At 54.0% G+C, this 25918-nt stretch overlaps 1 protein-coding gene across 3 annotated transcripts in view; it reads right to left on the bottom strand.

Annotated features, from left to right (window-relative positions):
- Positions 1-1133: 1133 nt before the first annotated feature.
- Positions 1134-25918, bottom strand: part of RAB11FIP5 (RAB11 family interacting protein 5) — a 35339-nt gene continuing 10554 nt past the window's right edge. Inside the window, exons 2-6 of one of the 3 annotated variants that reach the window (XM_081157009.1) lie at positions 16963-17399; positions 16130-16829; positions 7070-8719; positions 3591-3780; positions 1134-3332 (exon numbers count right to left, since the gene is read on the bottom strand). In XM_081157009.1, coding sequence (XP_081013135.1) covers positions 3129-3332; positions 3591-3780; positions 7070-8719; positions 16130-16829; positions 16963-17399 — 3181 coding nt within the window. In that variant the 3' untranslated portion in view covers positions 1134-3128. Of the gene's footprint in view, positions 3333-3590; positions 3781-7069; positions 9035-16129; positions 16830-16962; positions 17400-25918 lie in introns of all 3 variants that reach the window. The other 2 variants (XM_081157010.1, XM_081157011.1) reach the window with 2 other exon arrangements.

A 25918-nucleotide genomic window follows, 5' to 3' on the forward strand; every position in this document is an offset into this window, starting at 1 on the left:
CCACCCGGGACCAGATGGGTCAGGACTCCAGGCGGAGTAGGGTTAATCTCCGAAGGCTTTCTGCAGGGAGTTGCACTGCGGAAATTCATGCAATTTCTTCTGTCCCACCCTGCCTCTTGCCTCGTGCTCTGTGTCCACCCTGACAGTCCCTGCAGCCTGCTGTGCGCTCCCGGCCCTGGATCCTGGAGCATTCTCTACCTAGAAAACTCTTTTTATCTTAGCCTGACGCTGGCCCTCTTTATGGCCTAAGTGTAAACATTGTGTTTCCCAATCAATGGCCCTATTCCCACAAAACCCACTACATGCTCCTATAGCACGCAACACTTCTTTTGCAGCCCTTGCATGTAAAATTATGGTTTTGAGTATCTGCCTTTCGTACTTTAAGGTCCACAGGACAGGAGTTGTGACTTTTTGATTCACTGCTAAGTCTTCAGTGCCAGGAATGGGAGAGCTCACAGCAGGAACTCAGGTATTTGTTGGCTGAGTTAAACTCAGGGAAGGGACGGTTCTTAGGAGCCTTAGCAGCCTCCACTTCCTTTTGTCAAGGAAGATCCTTCTTGGGGCTAACTCCTAGGCAGGAAGAGAACTGGGAGTGGGGACGGGTTCAGTGGTGTTCACCAAGCACTACAAGGACTTCAGGGAAGGGGGAGTACTGCAGACTGTAAAGCAAGGCACCAGCGGGGACAGTGAACACAAGGGGGGAAGAAGAGGGAGCTTCCCGTTTCACACAAGACAGAATACTTGTTTCACCCTCGGGAACCCCACGTCGGGTCTCCTTGGTCTTGTGGTGAGGTGCGCGGTTGGCTCATGCCTTCTCACGCGTTTCTGAACAATGCATGATCCGTAGCTGTCAGCTCCTCATCCTCCAACGCTGGGACCACAAGAAACAGACTTTCCTAAAGCTGGAGATTCTCACTGGCCATGAAGAACCGTTAGTATCTCGGGTTGGTAGCTCATCTTTCCCAACTATACGAAGTGGCCTGAGGACAGGAATCAAGTATTTTACCCTCTGTGTTCCCCAGCCGCTGCTCTGTTAGCACAGGGACCGTGTCATCCAAGAACGCCATCACCTGCCTTCTCCCCCAGGAAGCCTGCTTCAACGCTCATCTAACCAGGAACACAACAGAGCCACCTGCAGTCTGTGAACTTTTTATTCTTCATAAAGTGCTCGAAACATGAAGAACAAGGTCTTTATAAACAGGAGTTACATCTAGGAAGACAAATGGCAAAGCAGAACCATGCCTGCTCCCTGCCCACCCCACCTGCAGCTCTCTTCCAACTCGTGGCCAGGAGCAGAAACATCCAGCAAGAACCTTGGGCTTCAACTCCAAACTTCCAAAGACATCCCTGACCTGAGCATTCTGGAGACCCACAATCAAGAATGAGTGGAAGGTCAGTGTCAGCTGGGACTGAATAGAACCCAGAGGAACACCTAGTAGAGGAGTGATCCCCTTCCCCCAGAAGAGATTCCCATCCAACCCTCAATGACCCCCCCCAAAAAAACATGACTGATGTCCTAAGTACCTGTGGATACTTCCCTCAGCTTTGATGAGTGGTCCTTAAGGTAGATAACATTACAGGGGCTCTCCCCCATATGTGGGGCAACTCTGCTTCGTCCTGGCAGAAGACATCCCCCTCCCCAAGCAGATCTCCTTCCAAGGCCTTCCAAGTGATCCCAGAGAGTGACCCCACAGGCTAGCTCATGAAAAAGAGGCGATCAAGGAGCTCTCACCTCCTTACTGGGTCAAAACTAACTGCCTTCAGCACCTCCGCAGCCCACAACTTTGCTAAGGCAGGGTGCCCCAAGCTACCAAATGTCCCCTGCAGATGCTGTGGGGAAACCTGCTGTTTTTCTGCAAGCAAACCAGGGCTGGGCCAAAGGACAGACACTTTGTTTCAAAGTGCACTGCAGCCAAGCCAGTCAAGGCTACGGGGAAAGGGACAGGCTGGGACAGCAGGTAGTGGATAGATGGGAAGACAATAAAGCCTTTTTCCTAAGTATAGGCAGAGTGGGACCTCCCACTACCAGAAAGTAATTTTCCCCCAGGAACCCCCTCAATTGGTGTTGAAGGAGTAAGAGAAGATAGCAGGTAGGCAAAAGGAGCAGCAGCAGCTTGGCTGGACCCTTAACTGACATGAACTCTAGGGGAGGGCAGAGCACACAAGAGGGCTGCCCCAACCTCCATTTCCATTCTTAGGGTCCTGCCAGATCCAGCCCCATGTGCTCAACAGGGAGGGAGAGGGGCGCCAAACAGGGGGCAGAGTCTACATCCAGAGGCTCTTGACTCCACCCACAAAAGGCACATTTTAATAAGGTTCCAAAAGTTCAAATCCTGTAGCAGCACAGAGTTTTGGCATCTGGACAGGCAACAAGAACAGAGATGGAGGCTTGATCCCCAAACATAAACAACCCAAAGCCCCAAGGCCTGGGTGGCCCACACCTTGGAGGGGCATGAGGAGGTGGTCTCTCCACACTTGCCCCAGCTCTCCAAACATTTACACAGGACACTCATGGACAGGTCAGAAGAGGAGCACAGGGAACGGCACATCACCTCCCTCCATCCATACCACATCTGCTCCTCAAACAGCTAGAGACAGACTCCGGACATGGCAGACACAACACTAGACCATACAGGCTCCTTGCTTTTGGGGGAACCGACATGAGGTTGAAGAGTAGGTGCCCTGGTCACATACAAATGGGCAACCTGGTTCCTGCCACAGCCCTAGTAATACTAGGAGCCGTCCAGGGGCCGGAGGGAGATGAAGAGGACAGGGTTTAGCTGTGAAAGAAATGGCTGACCATCCCTGTAGGGCAATAAAGTATGTCCCAGATACCACATCAAATTGCAGCTCACCCCTGCTCTGTCTTGAGGGCTAAATTCATTGTTCCAATTTCTGGAGCCCCCAAAGCTAAGGGGTATGAAAACAGGCAGGTAGGTGAGACCCACCTCTAATAAGAGTCCAAAGGCCCTCCTTCCAGCAGCCCCAGTTGAGGCAGGAGGGAGGGAGAGCAAGGGGTGACAACAGAGGACAGACTGTACCCTGCCCCAAGTGAGTAAGTTCAGCAGGAGTAGGGAGGGTGTGAGCCCTGTTTGAGCAACCCTCCCAGGGGGTGGGGGTGACGAGGGCTACTTGGGGGAGTCAGGGGGGATCTGCAGCAGTGTGGGCGAGGTCTCCATGATCCGCACCAGCAGCCGGTCAATGTAGCTCTCCAGCTCCTGCACGTGCTCGTCCCGCTGGCTCAGCTCCCGCTCCCGCTGCAGGAGCAGGCTGATGAGTTCATCATGGGTCAGATGGTAGTACTTGGCCGACTGGTCCAGCACACCAGAATCCTGAGGTCAGATGGAATCAGAGTGAGCCAGGCACCCTCAGGCCTACCTGCCTGCCTTCCCACCAACACCCCAGGCCCCTGAAGCTGTGTGTCTCCAATGCCAGAAATGGCCTAACTGGCTTCAGGGCTATGGCATGTGAGACCAGACCTGCTCCTTGTTCCACCCTGCCCAGCACCCTGTTTCTAAATTCAAGACACCTGACCTCTCTCCCCAGCACCACATGTCTGATCTGATCTGTGGCATCGTGCTAGGCCTCACCTTCAACCTCTTGGTGTCCGCAGTCTGGCCAACCTGGGAGGCCGGAGCCACAGTCTGAACGCTGCCAGATGTGACTGTCTTGAGCTTCTCCAACCCACTGCTCAGGGCTGTGCTCAGACTGGAGCGGGACTGCTTCCTGTCAGGGCTGCCCTCCACAGGGGCAGCACTGAGGGGCTTCACAGGATGGGGACTGTGGAGACAGACAGGAGATGCGTTATGGGGAAAAATGGGCAGCACAAGGAAAAGGTGGGGCCACAGGTCTGCTGAACAGAGACCCACCACTTGGTGGTGGCTGCCCCTATACAGCCAAGGCCTCAGAGCAGCATTCCTCAGTACCCCACCCTCTGTCCCCTCCCCATTTCTCTCCCTCAGGTGACCCCACCCCTTCACAGGGACAGCAGAGGCCTCCTACAAACTTCTCTGCACCTGTTCCCAGTCTTTGCCAAGGCCACCCCCTCCACCCATCTTCCCTCCATCCTTTTGTGTATTGTAACCTTCCTCTGGTTGGGGGGTGGGTAAGTAACCCTCCCAGTTTCCCAATTTTCCCAGGACTGTGGGGATTCCCAGGAGGTGAAACTTTCGGTGCTAAAACCAGGAAGGAGCTGGGCAAACTGGGACACTTGGTTGCCCACCTCTCTCCACTGGTTGCTTCCCCTCAGCATTTACACCGGCCTGAAAAACCCTCCTTTAACCTTGTGTCTGCCCGGCTACCACCCTCAGTCATCCCCCTCTTCTTTCTTCTCACCAGGCCTCTCTGGAGCACAGACACTATATTCTGTCTCTACAAGTTCTTACCTGCACTGACTCCTCAGCCCACAGAGCAGGATGTCAGCCCCCACCAGCCCATCACAAGTGTTCCTGCTGAGAACCCCCAGTTCTCACCTTCCTGACCTCTCTGTGGAGTTGACTCTTGGACACTCCTTCCTTGGGCTGCTCTCCTCCCTCTTCACCCCCCTCCCCCCCCAAGCCCTTCTCTGCTTTTCCAACTTCTAATAGCCCCTTCTCAGTCTTAAACGCATGTCTGCCCGAGAGTTCGCTCCCCTCCACCCCCTCACAGCCATCTCCAGCCTAGACCTCAGCCCTGAGTTCTAGACCCATGAAGACAGTTTCAGGCTGGCTTACTCCACTTGGGGTCCACCCCAGGCACATCACCCTCCCCTCCATGCCTGCCCTTTCCTGTGCTCCCCAAAGGTGAGTGGCACTATTAGCCTGCCATGGCTCTAGTCAGAAACCTGGGAATCTCTTTGAATCCCTCGCTTTGGCTTTAGCCTTAACAACCTTCTTACCTACTCTCATCCCACCCCCTCCTCTCCAGCGAGGGCTCGCTAAACCTTCCTCCCTCTGGCCACAACTGCTGAGTCAGCTCCTTGGTGAAGTCCTGCCCACCTCCAACCACCCTTCCCAATACATGTGCCGTGGGATCATGATTTCAGCCTCCCTCTCAGTGTCAGAAAAAAGTCTCTAACACAACTGGCCCCTGGCCTTTCCTCCTGGCCCTCCGCCTGATACACTCCAGCCAGAAAACAGGCTCTCCCTCACCTTTAGGTGCTTACAAAAGCTGATCCTGTCTGGAATGCTGCCCCTTCGCCTGTGGGCTTGCTAACTCCTACTCAGGTTTCAAAGTGTGCAAAACCACTGCCTCCAATAAACCTTCCTGATTCCCCCAGACTGACTAAGATGTCCCTCCTCTGGGATCCCCCAGCACCATGTACCTGTGACAGTTACCCAAATTGCAAGCAGCATGCCCCTGACTCAGTTAACCTACTCCTAAGGGACCTCTGAAAAATTATGTTTACTTCACAGATTCGGACCATTAGAGAGTAGGAAGCAAAATAGCAGAGGCCAAGGCCCTGGAATCCACTGAAGACAGGCTCCCCCACATCCAGGAAGTCCACTTTGTTACTCAGGAGAGGCCATGGACTCAGGCTCACAGCCTGGGAAGAGTGGCAGAGAGCCCAGGCAGGGGCAGGCAGCAGGGAAAAGAACACATCTCAGGCTGTCCTTCCCATCCAAGAGTGTGCATTAGGGAAGGGGGTGTAAAAGCAGCTCTAATACCACCTGTGGGCTGTGCTGGGGGCAGGGAGGAGTCCCAGGGAGTTGTACAAACACCCTGAATGAGGGCCAGGAGTCCTGGGCTCCTGGTCTGATTGCCCTCCTGCATCTGAGGGACCCTGTACCCTGGAACTCTCATGGACTCCATGTCCCCATCTGAGAAATGGGGACACCTCAATTTGGCCCATCCACTCCATGATCTAAGGAACATGACAAGCACAGGCATGAAGCCAACTATGAAGAGAATGAGACTTGTAAAAAGTGGCAAGTGTAAGCAGAACTGCTGGAATACAGCAGGGCCAGCTGAGGACACTGGGAAGCTGTACCCACCTCCTCTCCCACCTCTGGGAATGGCCTCACCACCTACCATTGCAGCAGCACCCAGGGTAGCCCAGACTGCTTCCCATCCCTTCTCATAGACCAGCCCTGGCCCCTGGGCCTTCCCTTCATGCTTCACTTCCAACTTCTGCACTGGGTTGGAACTCCCTGGGACTACAGCGGGGACAACATCTTTCATTCCTGTCAAGTGTCTGGCACACACTGGATGCTCAGTGAATTTGGAGAACTGAATGCAGGAGCAGGGGGCTGGGCCTCCCAGAGGCCAGTGCTGGAGCCTGCCCTGCTCATCAGAGACAGTGGCACCTCTGCTCCCCTCACTGCTTCACTCAGGTCCCCTAGAGTGCTGGCACCCTCTGGACTTTGCTGCCCCTGCTAAATCACACCCTGTCATCCCCCAGTGACCTGGATACCCCTCATCAGCCACCCAGTAAGGTTGCAGCCTCATAATTCTTCCAAAACAGACCAATGCCACAGTGACCACAGTCACACAGGCAAACACTGTCAACTCAGCACAGTTCCAAGCGCCTGGGGACCACCCCAAAGGCACAAACACAAACCACTGAAGCACTGGTGAGGCTAGAGACGCTTTCTCCTGAGGGTCACACATGTGGGAAGCATTTATTTTTTCTTTTTTTCCTCCAATGGTATCTCCGCCTTCCTCTCTGTCCTCTGGCTCTCTGCCTTCACAGCCTCTTACCCTGGGGCCTGGGGCAGAGGACTGTCGCAGAGGATGGGAGGGGTGGGGAGTGTATGACAAGCTTCACTGTCCCTGGCCCCAGTGGCTAAGCACCCTAGCTCTCATCTCCCTTCCCCTGCTGACTGGCATTACCTCTCCCCACCCCATTCATCACCCCCTGCGTTTCATCAGTGTTGTCATCCCCCAAAGTCCTGGTTTGTGGGGGACACCTGCTGGTCCAAGGCCCCAAAAAGGAGGCAGTTTCAGAGCCGGTACCACAGAAGGCTCATGTCTTCAAAGCCACCCACCTCTGGAGGGGCTGAGACTGAACTGTGAACATCTCAGCCCTTGGACTGCATTGCCCCCTTCCACCCCCTTCCTCCTGGACAGTGCTATCGGGGTGGCTGCTCACCTGGCATTGGGCTGTGGCTCCTCAGCTGGTCGTGTCTCCAAGGGCAGAAGCACAAGCGGGGAGGCTGGGGTGGCTGCAGCGTGGTCCTCCCCAAGTGGGGTGGGGGAGCCCCCAGGGGGGGAGGCTGGCTCCCCAGAGGGCGGGGAGAAAGAGGTCAGGGGCCAGGCTCCAGGCAGAGGACAGCACGGAGAACTGGGCCCCTCGGGGCAGTGGCTGGCCCGGGGTGGGAGAGGGGGCGGTGGAAAGGCAGGCTCTGGGGGTGTGGACAGCTCTTCTGATCCAGAGTGAATGGAAGATTCCCTGGACTCTGGAGGGGATGTGGACGGGAGGCTCGGGGGATCTCGGCTCCCCTGAGACAAGAAGGGGTTCAAGGCATCCTTCTCCAAAGCCCACATGTCAGGCTGTTGGGAGCTGCCCAGCAGGGGCCCCAGCCCCTCTCCTGCTGGTTCCTGGCTCTGGGGCTCAGAAGCCTCCGGACCTTCTCCTCTCTCCAGAGCTCCCCAGATCTGCTGGCTCTGAAGAGCCAGGCTCTTTGAGTACGAGGATATGGGGACAGGACCCTCAGGGCAGCTGGCGGGCAGAGATAAACAGGGCCCAGGCACAGGAGGGCTGGCATCCTCCACTGGCTCTTCCAGGCTTGGCTCACCCAGCAGGGTTCCAGAAGAATAGCTGTCAGACTCGGAGCCTGGCTCCTTGCTGTCCTCCTTGGCCTCCTGGGGACCAGCAGCCAGTGCACTTGGGGAGGAGTCGTCTTCTCCTGTCTCTGCCCCCCTGCCACGCAGCCCCAGGGTGGCCTTCTCCTCCGCCTCCTCCTGGTAATCGGAGCGTATGAAGAGGCGGGGCGGCTTGGGAGGCAGCGTGCTGGGCTGCAGCCCCTTGTCCAGCGTCCACTCGGGTTTGGGCTCTGGCTCTAGCTCCTCCTGAGGAAGCTCCTGGCTCCCCTTGGGGCTCACAGGTTCTGGTGACTCTGGCTTCCCCTGGGGAGGGGGCAGTTCATCAGACCCTCCCTGTATGACTGGGGAGGACATCTCAGCTGCAGGAGAAAGGGTGACCACATCCCAAGGCCAGGAACTGTCGACTGTATTGAGCTCCTGCAAAAGCTGGTTTTGGCCTCTGGGGGGCTCCTCATCCTGGCCCTCCGGGGTGTCGCCTGGGCCGGGCAGCCTCTCCCACACACTGATCACTTCTGGGGAGCTGAACAGAGATGCGCCACTGTCTGCTGGACTCTGCCCTGCTTCCCCTCCTGGGGCCACCAGCTCCCTGTCTGCTTCAGAGGATGAGGCTTGCGGGTGCAAGGCTGACGCAGAGGGCAGGCCGGCCTCTACAGACCCCAGAGGCCCTAGGTCGGCGGCACTCAGGCTCTGGTCGTCTAGTCCCAAGTCCAGAGGAACCCTGGGCTCCGGCCACTCGTTGCTCCCACCTCTTCCTCCTCCCCCTGGGTCCCCCTGGGGCTCAGCTGCCTCCACTGTCATGGCCCCAGGGCCTGGGTCTTGCAGCCCAGTCGCCTCCAGCCCCACTCCTGCAGGGGCCAGGATCTCGCTCCTGGCCTCTGGACACAGCCTGCTGGCAGCAAAGATGTTGAAGGTGTCGTCCCACTCAGGCGGGGCTTTCCCAGGGGAGGCCAGGGGGGTGGGGCTGGCCCTGGAGGCACTGGGGAGAGAGGGAGCAGGTGAAGGAGAGTTTAGTGCTATGTTGGCAATGAGTTCCTCGAAGAAAGGGTTGCTCTGCAAGGAGGTGAGGAACGGGTTGGTGAGACCCAAGAATCCAGATGGGGTGGCTTCGGGGGCGGCGGCGGTGGTGGCAGCAGCAGTGGCAGCAGCGGGGGAGGCGGCTGCAAAAAGGTTAGTGCTTAGCATGGGAGCAGCGGTGGGAGCAGGAGTGGGGGGGGCCGGAGCACGGGGGGAGCAGGGGAGGTGGTGAGGAAGAGCAGCTGGGTCAGGTTCTACCTGAGGAGACACGTCCAGGCTGTGGAGGGAGACAAAACCGTGAGCCTCCTGGTTAATGCCAAGACTGGAAACGCCCCTGCTGAGTACCACGCCCCCTGCCCCCCACCTGGGGGAGGTGCCACAGGACGAGGTGTCACATGCCACACAGGCTGGGTTCAGGCACATGTGTAGGCCAGGGGACAGAGGGAAGACCCAACATGTGACATATATTAGGCACCATCCAAGGAGGAAGATGCTGAGCAGAGTTCATTTAATCCTCACACCAACCCTGGGAAGCAATAATCCCATTTCACAGGCAGGGCCCCAACCTAAACCAAGCGTTCTTTCCACTATCCCATGCTGAATAGTCTACTCAACACCAGGATTATTCCTGACGAACGACCAGAAAGTGCCTGACACCCTTCAAGGACTGGCTTGGAGGGATAGAGACCAGAGAAAGGCCAGCCTAGGTATCTGGCTGGACAAAGCAGCACTACCAGAGACATGTCTGGCTTCTGCTGACCCCTCATAGAAACAGGAAGTAATCATGGGCTGTTGTCAGGCAAGACAAGGTGTCAATACATAACTGTCCAAGAAGGACAGAGAGTCACTGCCGAGGACATCTACTGTCAGACGTCCACAGGGACCGGCACCAGCAGACAGTGCCCCATACCAACAGTATCCCGTACCAACAGTCTTGAAAGTGGATGGGGAGACAAAGGCTGGAACATGGACCCAGAGGCAGTAGCAGCAACTCTGGAAATCACTCGGGACCTCCTGGGGTCCCCCACACAGACCCTTGGCTCCCCTGGGAAATCCATGCCATGGTAGTGAACCTACACGCCCCAAAACCCTAGAGAACAATTGCTGGCCTGCACGTGTCCTCTCCAGAGTCCTCTGTGGCAGGGGGCATCACCTGCATTTACACCTGGTCTACAGTGTGCAGCAAATTTTAGGGAGGTGGGCAGGGGCAGACTGAAACTAGAGCTCTCAGTTTCCCAGGACACTGTCTGAGCCCCATCTTCCAGCTTCCACTCTAAGCCCCAAGACCCCAATTCCTTGACCCGTGCCCAAGTAAACACATCCTGGGAACTCCTACACATTCATCTTCTCCACTCAAGTTGCTTCTCCCAACAGGGAAATCCTGGGGGTGAGCTACGAGCTGACAGAAGTCAGGCTTCCTCCGTCAGCCCACGAGGGCTGCAGAGTGGGATAGAGGGCCATTTAGGGAAAGAGGCCAAGAAGTCTGGAGCTTACCAGGACTCTTCTGAGAATCAGGGCCCCGGACAGAGCAGGCCCTACACAGGGCTAGGCAGAGGCAGGGCCAGCTTGTCCAAACCACCATGGGCAGAAGACGGGAAGGAATCAGTTCAATCAGCAGCAAAGGTGGGCTTCCCAACAGTCTGCAAGCCTGTGAGCCCAGCCTCACAGGCAGCACATCCAGTTCCCCACCCCCTGGGTTTCTCCTAAGAATCCAGCTTCCAGAGACTCTCCTGACCCTATTTTTGCCCTACAATAATTCCCCATCCAAGGGCAGATTCTCAGTCTCATGGTACAATCTAGAGATGGAGGGAGAGGAGATTAAAAAGTCCCTTCTACTCCCACCCTATTGGGCTTCCCAGCACCATTCTGCCTCTATCTATGGTCACAACATGGGAGAAAGAGAGAGAATCCTAGGCCCAGAGTCCCAACCAATGCAAACATCCCTTCTCCCTTCATTTCAGGCAGGCCCCAGGGCCAACGCACACATGCCTACCTTGGGGACCAAGGACAGCAATGTACCACCACTCCGTGGGTCAAGACCCTGCCTTGAGGTGCTCCCCACTGGAGCACCCATAAAGGATGCAGCCAGCCCTGCCAGCAGGCCTCAGTGCCCCAGAACAGGGCTGGGGTACTTTGAGCCACCTCTTTCCCCAGTCTCCTTTATGACGAGTGGCCAGAGAGACCTGGGGGACAAGAGCTCCATCAACATTAAATAGCATAAAGCTCAGCCCCAGTCTGGCCCCACTCACCCTTGCAGTTTTGCTGCAATCTGGCTGCAGTCAGAACTATAAGGTAGCAGAGCAGCAAGGAAGTAGGCTGGAGCCCCAGGCTAGGCTGGCAACCCCCTACTGGCTCCCCAGAGGTATATACAGACCCGTTGGTATGGAACCAGCAAACAGCTCTCCCTGGAGTAAGGAACTCCAGGTGCCAGGCCCAGCAGGCTCCCCAGAGCTGGACAGGCTCCCTCTAAGAGCATCCTGTATATCCCTCCTATGTAGCAACAAACCCTTCCCCCACACCTCCCTCACCCTCGCTCCACAAGATGCACATTCTAAAGATTCTCACTTTGAAACATCCCCTCCCTTCCATTCCACCTGGCACAGGTCAGAGACACGTTCCCACATGTGGTTAGCTTTGCAGGTTATGCTCTAAAAACAGACATAAACACCTGCATCCCAGAACTCACAGTGCCAGCCTAGCACAGTGCCATGCCCCTGCCAGGCAGTGGGGCTTCAACATATGCTGATTCGTCTTCTCTTTTAGGACCAAAAGTTGGGGAAAGAAATCATAAATCAAAGGGCTCTGCCCCTTCAAGCTATGGAAATAAAACTTTAGGGCCTGCGGAAACTTTGAACAATTGGTTCGACCTGCCATTTAACTCAGGAATCACCTGCTCACTCTATTAGCCCCTCTTCTTAAGCACTGTCACTGGGCAGCTCACTATACCACTGGACTGCCTCTGTAGCTGGAGGCCAGAATTCATTGGTGGACAGCTCTTCCTTTGGCTGAGATCAGCTCTGTGTCCTTTTACTTCCACGCACTGATCCCAGAAATGGCATGTGGATCTGCAAAGGCTCTCCACCAGGCAGTCCCCCAAAAGGCCAAAGCCAGCCTTTGAGGCATAACCGCCCCCAGCCAACATGCCCTTCAACCACCTCTCCTAAGACATGACCTCCTGTCATCTGTCTGAGATGTGCCCGATGGTCAAGAAACATGTCTGGGAGACTGGACATATCCTCTGCCATCATCTGGGCACAACGAGGTGACATAGTGGGGCCTTGTGAGCTGAAGGGAAACCATATAATTTATCTTCCAAACCAGAACATTTTAAATATGCTAAAGAGACTATTAACTATACCAGGAAAGCAGGCACAAACAGGATGCACAGCCACATTAACTCTAAGTCACTGGGCACACAGCATAGTTACTCATTTACTCCACTGAGAATGCAAGCTCTTTCGGTGACCACTGCACACTCCAGGCTCATGAGGACTTTGCCCACCACCCCGTGAGGGGCCAGGGCAGAGGCAGAGATCGTGAAAGGCCACAGTACACATGCCTCTGTGCTGTACCACACTTACCCCCAAGTAAAACAATGTTTGCATTCACCACTTGCTCCCCTACTGTGCACAAAGTTCTATGGTCAGTGTGATGGGAGGAAGGAAAGGGGACAGAGTGATCTGCCCTAGAGAAGCTGACCCTCTAAAAGGATTAGAAAGGGAGAAACAGACACAAAACAAGCTGCTCTGGAACTGGCAGCGTTAACACCCATTGTCTTGATGGTCCTAAACATGCACTAAGTAGCCTATGCTGCAGTTCAAAATGAATGGCTCACAGCAAGACTGGTGAGTGGGGATGTGTCCAGTGACCCAGATGGGGCTTGGTCTCCATTACCAACTCCTCCGGACACACACACACACACACACACACACACACACACACACACCACACACATAGGTAGGGAGGGGCCTAGTATAACAGCCATGGGAACCAGCAAACAAGGGGCCAGGTCAGGAAGAACAGGAGGACTATCTTCTCAGCCCTTCACACCTTTGTTCTGCCTCTTCTAGCCACTGCCTTCTCCAACAGCAGCAGCTTTTTTCTGGATTCTGTGTGCCAGAACCCATACCACTTCAGGCTCTCCATGGGGCATCTGTGCCACTTGGGAGCACTAGAGGGCGCCGCTGCCCTTCCTAGTGAGGAACACCCAGCAGTCTGCAGTTGCAGCCCCCAGGGCAGAGTCACCCCAAACGTCTGGGTCTGTGAACAGGCTCCCTGTGCTCCCAGCTGGGGATTCTGCAGCTACATTCAGTCAGTCCAGTTCTAGGTGTCTAACCTACAGCTTCCTGCAGTGAGTCAGCTCACCTCTCCTATTCTCCTCAAAAGCCCTCAGCAAGCCTCCTGGGTAAGCACCAACAGTGGTTTTTTCCAGGCCAGCCTCCTCATCTCAAGGCACACAGGCTCAGGGTGATGCTGACAGAGCTCAATGGCCAGGTTCCAAGCCTCTCCTGCCCAAGGAAAGGTCCCTCCTGCCCTGTGCGGACACAAGGCCACAGAGCCTGCCCCGCACATGGGCCCTAGGGAGGGCAGGAATGCCCCGGGTGCCCTCCAACCAGCTGAGGACAAGCTCAGAATTCAAATATTAGAAGAACAAACATCTTAGCTTCCTTATGTTCATCAGTGACCCAACTTCTCTGGACTCTCAAATGCCGTTAGGAGACATGAGGAAGGAAAATGGATGCTGCAAGCAGAAGCAGTGACATCCCCAACATCACTCAAAGTCATGGCCTGCAGGTGTCTAAGCCCAAAGCCTGGGCAAGCACCTAGAAATGACCTCACAGAGAGATGTCCCCCTGGCATCTGTATTGCCCCAGAAAAGGCCCAGAGACACCCCATAGATGACAGCACTAAGCCCATGGTCTGTGCCCCTTCTGACCCAGGCCCTGGCAGATGCCATCTAGGTCTTCTGCCACCTCCCTCTCTTCCACCACCTACAAAGATGTCTGAGTTGTCACAGGGCCACCAGGCTTATCCTGGGTATCTGAGAAAGGCCCATCCTTTCTTCCTGATTTTCCCCTAAGCTATAGGTGGTCAGAAGTTCCCCTGTGCTCTTATGGGAGGGGATGGGCAGCAGGGACTGAGGGGATTTACTGAGCAGGGGAAGCAAAGGGTAGCATCATCTAGAGGCTGATCCACTCCACATACCTGTCTATGAGGCCACCAGCTGGCCAGGGTCCACACAGAGAAAGGCCTTGCATTTTTCTCCCTATTCCCCTTAGCAGACTCACAATTTCACAGGGAAAGAGAAGAACCTGGACCTCAGGCATCTTCTCCCTCTGCTGGGAAGAGGTTTAGGGACCTTCCCTCTACCCTATCACTTGACCCTTCACCACTGTGCCTAGCCTTCCCACCCCACCTCCTGCCCCTACATCCATGGAGGGGGAGGAGCAGGCTTGCTGAGAGAACAGAAACTGTTGCCCTTGCCACATTGATTAGGGCTGCCATAGATGCTCCTGTCCAGCGCTGCCCTCAGGCCTTTGAGAATGGGGAATACATACACCTATGGCCTAGGCCTGGAGCCCCACCCTGGGCCTGCTGGACAATGCAGCAGCTTTCAAAGGCTCTGAGTTAGAAAAGGCAAAAGGGCCAGAGTGGTGGTCAGGGGCTGTGATACTGTGATTTACAAGAAATATGTATTTCTCATATATATGTGCTCATTCACAGCTTCCAGTTCCTGGATCACAGCTTCCAAAACTCTTGAAATTTCCTGAGTGATAGCAGCAGTGGGAGCATTTTTTGTTATAATATTTGGTCTCCTGTCCTCAGTTCCTGAAAACACTTCAGAGCGACAAAGGTGATATGCGTGTCTATTATTCACAACAAATCCTTTCAATACAACCGGGTTTATGTTAATCAGGTGAGTTCTGGAAAGCACCTAATGGGGGGGCTGGTTGCCAAGGGAACCAACCATATACAGAGGGTTGGAACTTTCAGTCACACCCCCAAATTTCTAGGGGTGGGGGGCTGGAGGTTGAATCAATCCCCAATGGCCAGTGACATAATCACTCACACATATGTAATGGGGCCTCCACAAAAACCCAAAAGGACCGGGAGAGCTTCCTGGTTGGCGAGCATGTGGAGATTTGGGGAGCGTGGCTGCTCTCAGAGAGCATGGAAGCTCTGTGCCCTGTCCCCATATCACGCCCTGTATATCTCTTCTATCAGCTGTTCCTGAGTTACAGACTTTTATAACAAACCCGTGATCTAGTAAGTAAAGTGTTTCCGAGTTCTGTGAGCTGTTCTAGCAAATTAATCCAACCCAAGAAGAGAGCTGTTGGAGCCTCATAGATACAGCTGGTCAGTCAGAAGCACTGACTTTTGACTGGCGTCTGAAGTGGTGGGGGAGGGGGACCTGTCCTGTAGGACTGAGCCCTTTACCTGTGGAATTTGATGATATCCTCTGAGTAAACAGTGTCAGAGTTGAGTTGAATTGTAGGACACCCAGCTGGTGTCAGAGAATTCCCTGGATGTGTGGGAAACCCACAAACCCCCACAATGGAACTGAATGCATAATTCTAATTGGTATCAGAACCCTCATAGGAGCTCTGTCCAGGGACTGAGCTCAATAAAGGACTCCTGCATCCCTCTTTTGCATGGGAATAAGCACATTGAAAACAAAGATGCCATCATCAGCACTTGCCATACCTCGAGACCAAGAGACCCAGAGAGGGCCAGAGCCAAGGGACTCCATGGACAGAGGGTAGGTTACAGATTTTGGGGGAGCTGCCCACAGCCTCTTGCCAGGGCAGGGTAGCAACTGGAGGTTGGCTGTATGGGGGGGTAGGCGCAGGCAGGGAGGCATCAATTACTTCACTTCCCTCTTTGGGGGAAGAGACCAAGAACCAGCTGGGGCAGCTGCAGGGAAGTAGGCTAGCTTCAGGGAGGGTGGGGAAAGTCAGGTGTAGTCGCCAGTCCCCACCTCTCTACCTGCCAAGGCTTTCTTACCTTGAGGCCAGAGGGCAGGAGGTGGAGGTTAGGAACAAAATTCATACAAATGGCCTTCCTGTTCTTCTTCTATTCCTCCCCCTCTCTCAGGGGGTGGGTGCACCAACTCATGAAGCAAGGCCCACCACTGGAGAGTTGTGCTCAATCCACGGGGCCCTCAGAGCACTGTGCCCTTGAGACTCACCTGCCTCCAAGTGCAGACAAAAAGCCTTGGCTTAGGGACAGCCCCACTCAACCATGCAAAGCCAGAGCCCCAGCAGTCTGCCGAGGGCCCCATCATCAGCTCCACCCGCCCAGCCCCAGATCCAGGTTGCAAACACCCCAGCATTCTCCTCGAGGGGCAAAGCTGGTTTTGCCAAGGACGTACCTGGGTTTCTGAGTTGGTTCCTTGGCTTCCCTCAAGCCAAACCAGCTACTCTTGACCTTTTCCTCCCCGCTGGATGAATGATGGGGGGAGGCCCCCGGGGTGGGACCCCCCTTCTCCCCTAGAGAACCGCGGCGCCCCAAATCACTCCGACTCAGCCCCTGGTGGTGATGGTGGAAGAGGCCCATCCGGGGCTTCCGCTCCTCCTTCCGGGCTCCTTCCTTCTCTGCCACAGCCTCAGAGGAGGCCACCATGGGTGTGGCCACCTGCACTGGCTTCCCCTCTTGGAGTCGGGCCCCATCCTCCTCTCCAGGGTGGCTGGCCTCAAGGGCCAGGGCTTTGGCCTGAGTGCTCGGCTCCTCTGGTCCAGGCACTGCCTCTGAGCTGTTGGTGCTGCGGCTGCCTCTACCCCAGGAGTCATCTGCAGCCCGAGGTCCCTCCTCAGAGGGCCGAGAAGAAACACTGTGTAGGGAGCTGGAGGGTAGAAATGGGCCCGAGATTGAGCTGCGGTGCCGCAAGAGGCCCTGGGGCTCCTCGTTGTAAATGTGGCTCCCATTGACACAGAGAGAAGAGCGGGCGGCGGTGTCAAGGTGGCCCTGAAGGTCGTGAAGGGCCCTGGGAGGAGCAGCTCGCAGCTGGCTGGCCTCGTCGCTGTGGGTCCTTTTGTGGGTGAACAACTTGGGGGATTGGGCAGCGTCCCTGCCTGAAAAGGAAGCACATGAAGGTTATCGCAGGGAAGAGAAGCCCTGTTTCCTGTCCTGGGGCCTCCCCTGCTCCCTTGATGGAAAGCCCAACCTCCACTACCCTCTGCAGTAGGTGAGGCCCCTCTCGCTCACCCCCTTCACTGGACAGCCAGCTGCTGCGGCTGGGGGAACGGGTGAGGAGCTCGGCCCCGGGGCCCTGGTACACCAGGCTCCCACTGGCTGAGGACAGGGTACTGTCGGAGCCCAGTGAGGTGTTGGACTGGGTCAGGGACGACTTGCGCAGCTTGTTGCGGAGGAAGAAGCCTTTGGCTTTGCCCATCTTGCTCAGGCTGCCCAGCTCAGGATCCTCCAGGGCACTGCTCGGGAGGATAGCAGAAGCAGACTCCAGGTCATACTTTTTCTTCCCTTTCATCTTGTCCTTGATCTTGCTAAAGGGAGACCGTGGCTTGTCCTTTATGGACAGGTCAAACATGCTGGCACTCAGGTTGTTACGAGTGAACTGGATGGTGACTTGGATCTCCCCACGTTCCTTCTCCTTCTTGCCTGGCTTGGAGTGTAGCTTGTACCACCTGTGAGAAGACAGGGAGGGGGGCAAGTTGGGCAGAGCTCTGGTCACAGAAGACACAGGAAGCCTGGCCTCCCCTGATGCCAGTGACCTCATAGGGCCCCTCCTTGCCTTGGGGGCCATGACAGCCTCTCACTACAGACTCTTGCTCTGATACACAGGCCCTGCCTCCCAGGCCACAGGCATAGCTGAGAAACTATCCAAAATTCTTCCATGATGGAGAAAACCACATCTCGAACAGGGGAAGCTCCTTGGTGCTACTAGGCAGGCAGGGGTTACCACATCTAGCCCCTCCACCCCAGCACCTTCCCTGCAGCTGAGCCCTCCCCCCTACAACTGGCACTCTGAGGCCCAGAGGAGTAAGGCTGGGTCTCGGAAGGACTCTCACATCTCCAGTCCCCTGTGACAGACCTGCCACATTTTTCCCTGTTTACATCATCTCCCCTGGCCAAGTCTCCGCCAACGCTCTGCCCTGAGCCACTAGTGAGCCCAGAAAAGAACAGCTCACCCAGAGGCCCTGGGCCAGGAACACAGGAACACTAGCCCATGTACACACACCTCACCCACTCACTGACTCACCCCACGCCCCACCAGGAACAGCTCTGCCAGATGGAGGAGCAGACAAGATGGCACAAAGGGGCCTTCAGCAAGAGACCTGGGGAAGGGAAAGAGCACTCCTATCTGATGAGCGTCTACTGTGTGTTACAACGAAGTGCAGGGCTCCTCATCTCATCCCACTTACACCTCACATCAAGCCGTGAGTCAGAGACACTACCCCAATTTCACAGATCAAGAGGTCGAGGCTCAGGGGTAGCCACTCCTCTGAGAACAAGCTGCCAGGAATCCAGAGAGGGGAGACACCCCAGGTTTTCATCACCCCAAAGGCCGTGTTCTTCCCACTACACACTCCCTAGAGACCCCTAACACACATGCCCAGGGTGGGTGGAGCGACCCTCCAGGGAAGGGGTGTGCACAGAGCTCCTCCTTCCTCTGCTTCCCAAGTCCTCCTCCCCAACCGCTCGGACTCCTAGGGGAAGGCCCAGAAGGAAGGGCTGACCAAGCCCATTCTGGCTGGCTGGCCACACCATATGGCATCTGTGTGGAGCACCTAGACACCTCCACAGGCCCCCTTCCCACCCCAGTCACCCAGGTCACACTCCTGCCCATCTCCACAGATGTGAGTGGAGAGACTCTGCAGAGACTGAACCAGAAAAGTCTGGACGTCGGGACACCAAGCCTAAATGATGGGGTCGGGTACAGCTGGAAAACAAGAGTAAGTGAAAACCAGGCCCCTTTCTCACACTCGCACCCAAAATGTATAACCTCCCTGGCACATAAGAGCTCAAATTAAAAATCCAAAGGATGTGTTCCAAGATAAATTGGAGGAAGTCTCCAGAATGTAGGACAAAGATGAGGCGATTATTAGAGGTCGATTCAAGGAAGTACACCACCAAACAACTGGAGAGTCAAACACAAGAGCAGAGTTGGCTCGTGTGAGTGAGGGGCTTGGGAGTCATCTCTCCCATCCACAACATAAGACAAAAGCTGAGCAACCTGAAAATCAACAATTCACATGGGATTTTAGGGCAGTGGAACTATTCTGTACGATACTGTAATGATAGATACATGTCATTATACATTTGTCATAACCCGTAGAATATAAAGCACAAAGAAGGAACCTAATGTGAACTATAGGCTCTCATTAATAGTAAAGTATCAATATTGGCTCATCAGTGATAACAAATGTAGCACACTAATGCAACATGTAGATAACAGAGGAAACGGGAGGGATTTAAGGAGTATAGAGGGAGAGCTCTCTGTACTTTCCCCTTGTTTCTCCATACACATAAAACTGCTCTAAAACAAATTTTATTAACTAGAAAAAAAGACAGAGAGAGTACGTGCAAAGAACACAAAGAGGATGAAACAATGACAGAAAAAATACAAGAAGGTTCTCCGTAACTGAAGGACATGAACAGCAGCATGGAAGGGCCCACCAGCATGCAGCAGGATGAACAAAGGAAGACCCAGCCAACAGGTACCATTGTGTGGCTGCAGAACACCAGGTGTAAAAAGGAGACCCTGAAGGCTTCCAAAGAGGGGAGGCAGGCTCATACGTCAGGGATTAGAATAGCATCAGGTCCTCACCAGCAACACTGGGCACCACATGGAGCCTCTAAAGGCCAAGCTCTAGTCACTTTCCCCAAACCTGGCCTAGGCCCCATTTAGGGCAGGAAGATCCTAGGGGTTGGGGCAAAAGAGAAGTGTATGGCCTCCAGCCCCAAATCCCCCAAACCCAGTAGCTGGAATCAGCAAGCGAAGCTGTCCTTTGCTGGGGCATAAAGGCCGGGGGCCCTCAGCCCCAATGGTCATTCCACACTCCACAGCATTAGCCATGGTTACCTCGGGGAAGCGAGGTTGCAAGGAACTATCGCTTCCGACATTGTCTATTTTTGCCCTGTTGGAATTTTTTATACAGAGCATATATTGCTGTCGTAACAGGAGGAAGAGACAAGAAAACACCCATTCATTCCTGTCTTATCTCCTCAGTTGCTGAGCCACAGAATGGGCTGCTCGTTGGTCCCTCCCACCCGCTCCCATGAAAGGAAGGAGGTTGTCTCACTAACCCAGGGTGAGGCTCAGGTCCCCCGCCCTTCCCAACCCTCTCCTCTATAAAGTTACCTGTGCTTGTCCTGCTCTTCCCCAGGGAATTTGGGGTTCTCTGGACTTGCTTTTCAGGGAGGCCAAGAGGAAAAAGACTTTCCTCACCATTTTCTGAGACTCCCATCCAGAGCACAGTGAGGTTGAGAATGGCCAGGACCTGCCTCTAGACCTCCAGCCACTGTCACCCAGCTATCTCCCTACCAACTTACCCTACTTCCCCCTGCCCACCAGGCCAGGCCTAAACTGGACCCTTCCTGGCACCTCAGGCCCCAAGGACTCAACCACAGCAGGCATTCTCCCAGGAGTGTAACCCTCATAAGCTGAGATGGCCACATCCCTCCCTGCCACCCCTGCATCCTGCTTCCTCCTGCCTGTCCACAGGGCCCCCAACAGACCGGGGCCTGCCAAGCACTGCAGCACACAGTCCAGTTGAGGCCAGAAAGCACTGAGCATTGCAACGTGAGCTAATGATCCCTCAGTGAAATGATGGAGATTTTCTCTTTACAGAGTCCCGCACACAGCAGAATCCAGAGCAAACAGGCTCTGAGCATCTCATCCCTGCAGACTGAGGCTCCCTCGGGGAATGAGACAACAGAGTCCTGTGGCCCAGTTCAAGTCCCACCTCCTCTAGGAAGCTCTCTCAGCTGCCACCATCCTGACCCAGTCTATCCCTCCTCTTTCTGACCAGGCATACATACTTTAAACCTAACTCACTCTGCAACCAAATCTAGCCACACTCCACTCTGACCCCCTGGAATTGTCATTCCCAGGTGCCTGGGATCTCCCCAGCTAAACAGTGTGCCCTGTGGATATTTACTGAGCATCCCCCCAGGCACACAGCTCAAAAGTAAAGAAACAATGCCTGGCAGTAAAGCCTTGAGATGTTATAAGCCCTCAGCAATTCACTGCCCACCCTCCCCCTCTCCTTTCACCCTTGCTCTGCCCACCCCTTGCCCGGAGCTCCCATATGGATGCATGTGGCAGCACATCTGGGCCCACCACTTACTGCTGTGTAACCTCCACCTACCAGGTTACTTCCCTAAGCCTCCGTTTCCCCGGCCATCCAGCGGGCATACCACCCTATTGGGGCTGCTGAGAGGACAATACACGCAAAGCGGGAGTGATGTTCATCAGGGCTTCTCACACTGCAAAGTACTAAAGGATCCCCGGGTCTGGTTAAAATGCAGATCTGACCTCGTGGGTGCAGAGGGGCCTGCAAGGACCATGCCTGGGCAGAGGGAGACATGCGATGGGCTAGAGAATCAGTGGAGCTCGTGTCATTGTGTGCTCACTGCGCGCCAGGCTCTGTGCCTCTTTCACTATCCACACAGTCCAGGAGACAGCGTCCATTCTCTCTATTCTGTGGATGAGGAATTTAACTTACAGAGGAGGTGTGTGCCTTGCCCAAGGTCACACAGCTAATAAGTGATGAAGTCCAAACTTGAGCATGAAGATGCCTAACTCCAGCCCATGCCCTTAGCCTTTCAGGTGAACCATTTCTCATCAAGCTGAATGCAAACACCTGGGCCTCCAGACACCTTGAAGGGCAGAGGCTGGAAAAGGGCTGAATGTATATCAGAGACTCCAAAAGAGGCACAAAGATGGGTATGAAGACTAGAAACCTGTTCACAGGGTTGGCACAATCCGGAGAGGATGGAGCCCTGAGAGGTCACTGAGAAAACCTCTGGGTTTTCTCCTGTCCCCAGGCCATTAAAACTTTGTCTGAGAGCAGCCTCCCCAACAGCCATCAGAGTCCAGAATTCCTGAGGGCTGACCATGGGAAAGCTCTTAAAGGGCCCTGCTCAGCCACGATATCTCCCCCACGTTCCCACGGCCTGACGAAGTTCAGCAGGCCCAGTGTGGACTTAGGACTCAGCCTTCAGTCTCCCGCCAGGCTGGACCCTCCCCACACACCACAGGGGCAAACGACAAAGGTGGGATGCAAGGAGTAAGGGACTTGTTGCCTCACCTGTTATCAAGACCATGGCCCTACTTACTCCTGCTAGTGGACTCCCAGGTCCACCACACCCAGCTCTCCACCTAGCTCTCTGGGCACGCAGCTGGGCTGAGTTGCCACACAGCATAACTGGAAAAGCCCAACACTGGGTGGGCCAACCTCGGGCAGACGTCAAACACAGGCAAGTGCCTGGGCGGTTCCTGTCAGAGACTGGGGCAGTGGGGGCCTTGACAGCCACAGGCCCAGGCACACCTGACTCATTTCCAGTTCTAATCAGCCCCACTTCAGCTTATGACTCAAATAACCATGGCCCTTCCTGAGCCCCCCACATGGTTTATTTCAGAACCCAAACCCAAGAACCATCTTTGTCTCTTTTTCCCCCTCACAGCCCACATCAAAACTTCAAACTCTTTTAGCTCTACCTGCAAATTATAGCTAGAATCCAACCCCTCCCACCACTGTTGCCTATAGTGCAGTCCACCGCCATCTCCTGTTGGACATCACAGTTCCCTGCGTACCTGCCTCCCTGCCATCCATGCTCCACCCAGCACACAGGTGAGGTCAGAGCACATCACGCCCATTCCTCAGAAGGTGGAAATGATCTATCTGTTGGCTCACAGCTCCCCTGACTCCGTGTCTCTCATCCCACACTGGCCTACTTGGTGTCTCTAAACCCAGCAGGCATGTTCCCACCTCAAGGCCACTGCACCTGCTTTGCCCTTTGCTGAGACAAGGGCCTAGATCTCAGGCCACGATTCACTCACTCATGTCAGTTCTTCTGAATCTCTTCAGTCTTCCCTGAGTGCCCCAACTACAGCTGTCCCTTACCTGTTTTTTTTCTGAAACATACTTAACACTACCTGCCATGTGGTAGAGCAGTAGAGTAGCAGTACCCAGGTGTGTGTTCATGCACGTGTGTATGTTAGCATGCGTGCATCCCACACAGGAAAATAATATATGTATGCACGGCCATTTAATGTGTGTCTTCCCCTGCTCTACAGGCAGCAACTCTATTCTGCTCATCTTTGCTTCCCCAGCACTTAAAATAGCGGACACTCAAATATCTGTTCAATGAACTAACAAATTAATCCATGAATTGACTTAGGAGCTGGTTTGTCCCTGTTCGCAACTGAACAGTTGTGAACCACCAGGAGTTCCCAAAGAGCAAAGAGAGGGCTCCCTGCCCACCATCCCCCAACAGGAGCCTCGTAAGGAAGGGGCCACAAGAGCCAGGCTTCAAGGGGACAGTTCCCAAAGGGGACCTTCTTTAACCCTGAGACCCTCATCCCCCATCTTTGAGCTAAGAATCTCATTAACTTCCCTGAGAGAGAAGGTACCAACAAGATTTGGGAAGTGCCCAGACTCGTGAATGAAGATGGCTATTGATCCCATTCTAGCCATCACTAGGCCACTAGTCTTCTCATAGTAACAACTTCACCTCTCATTTAGCACCTATTATACGCTGGGCACTTTGTGTTACTAACCACTCAACATACCACATTATATCCCACTAATCCTTTTAACAGCCCTGTGAGGTGGGTGTGGGAAGCTGACCCTGAGTGGCTACCAGCATAGACTTGGGAGCCAGGCTGCTAGTTTAAGCCCAAGCCCCACCACTTGTGGCTTCATGACCTTGGGCAGGTCATCTAATCACTCTATGGCTCAGTTTCCACACCTATGGGGGCAATGGAAGTCCATTCCTCTCATAAAACTCTATAAGGAGTATGTAGATTATGTGTGGAGCACCCAGAGAATAGGGACTGGCACATGAGAAATGCCACACAAGCATCAGCTCATATGTTTTTGTAGATGCAGACACAGGGGCACAGAGAAGTCCACTGGGTTAAGACACATACTTATTTTCAGTAAGTAGGAGAGCCAGGATTTGAACTCAGGCTCCCTCTCTCCAGAGTCCCGACTTTGATCACTGCACTAGACTGCCTCCCTGTACAAGTACTACACACACACACACACACACACACACACACACACAAAAGCAAGCGGCGGGCCCAGAAACCCGTGTCCCTGCCCAATCAAGGAATCTAAAGTCACTCCTTATTTCTCCAGAGCAAGGGGTATGTTTTAGATGAAAGAAAAATTACATCTCTATTTTCCCTCATCTCTAACTGAAATTTAGCATCTCTTCCAATTATGAATTTTTGCAACAGTAGTTGTACAGTAGCAGTACCTATTACTGTGTCACCAGGAGAAACCAGGTACTTTCACATCACATTACAGATGTTACAGATTTAACAAAGTATTGTCTCATCACTACTTTGAACTTTAAAGTTATTAGTCCACCATTGAGTCACATTATTTAATACAGTAATAAAGCCCATGTTACTTTAGCAAATGTTCTAATATTTGATAAATGTTCTTCAATATCACTGATATACTTTATAATCCTATGTATTTGAATATCTTGTTCTGAGAAGAGGTCCATGGCACAAAGGGGCTAAGAACACCTGTTCTAGAGTAGGGAGGGCACAGAGGTAGCAGAAGGCAGGTCTTTGCCTTTCTGCCTCAGTGCATGGCACCTGGGCTGAGGCCTCGAGGCAGAGGACAGGCACTGCTCCCAGATTCCACTCAGGGGCCTGGGAGGGCCTGACAATGGGCAAGAAGCTGGCCAGTGGCTCTGAGACTCCCCAGCGTCACGCTACAGTGGTCAGCCTGACCCTCACACACCCTGCATGCCAATAAAGGTGACTCCAAAGAAACGAAAACAGCCAACTGTACCTGCTAACTGGGGCTTGTTTTCACTATGACCCCAATGCCACAATCTCCAACTTCCCTGGGGGTGGTCCCTTACCTGCTACTGCTGCAACCCGCCAGGTCTGCAGCTTTTCTTTTTTGGCTGTGGCTGCAGCCCTGGCCTCTTGGGAGACTGGCCTTACCTCAGCCTAGTGAACAGCTACCACCATTATGGGGATGAGGGCCTGCAAAGTTGACAAATGCAGAATCGAAATCCACCTGCTGAGGAAAACAGGCCTCAGGAGAGACAACTGTGCTGCAAGAAGGAAAAGCAAGGAGCCAACATGAAGGAGAGGAAGAAATCCTGGCTGTCTTCCTTTCCCACCGCATTCTCCACACGTAGCTTCCCTAGGGAGTTAGTACAAACAGGGGCAACGTGGTTCCAAAGGCCAAGGCAGGGAAACAGTAGATGCTAGGGACCTGGCCAGTGTGGTTCAGTGGTTAGAGCGTCAGCCCGTGCACCAAAGGGTCACAGGTTCAATTCCCGGGCATGTACTTGGGTTACAGGTTCAATCCCCAGCCGTGGTCAGGGCATGTGCTGGAGGAAGCCAATCAATGTGTGTCTCTCACATCAATGTTACTCCTTCTCTTTCCCCTCCCCTCTCTCTTCCCCCCCTCCTTCCCTCCCTTCCACTCTCTCTAAAAATCAATGGAAAAAATATCCTCAGGTGAGGAATTACCAAAAAAAAAAAAAAAAAAAATAGATGCAAGGAAAAACTATAGGAGAAAACACCAAAATACCTAAATGTCCATAACATGGTTTGCTGCAGATTTCCAGTCCAGGCCAGCCACTGGCCATTTCAAGTGATGCTGTATAGATTCAATCATTTGCCCTTGGAAGACCTGCAGCCTTCAGAGACATGCTACCCTGTTCCCCCATCCCAGGCTCATGAGGCCCCACAGTTTCTGCTTTGGCAGGAAACTCCTGCCATGTAAATGACTAGCATCATGCACACTATCCTGGGGCAGGGTGTGTTTTTAATTTGAAAGTCATCACGAACTGAAAAATAATGGCCAAAAATGGTCATTCCTGCTATTCCAGCCTTCCATTCGTATGCAGAGTGACCAAATAGTTGAAAGGGAAAGCTCTTCCTTACGCTGTCTTCCTGATAGACAGAGGAGAAAAGGCAGAACTGGAGAGCTAGGTGCAA

This window comes from Miniopterus schreibersii, assembly GCF_964146895.1.
Source record: "Miniopterus schreibersii genome assembly, chromosome: 13".
Lineage (NCBI taxonomy): Eukaryota > Metazoa > Chordata > Mammalia > Chiroptera > Miniopteridae > Miniopterus > Miniopterus schreibersii.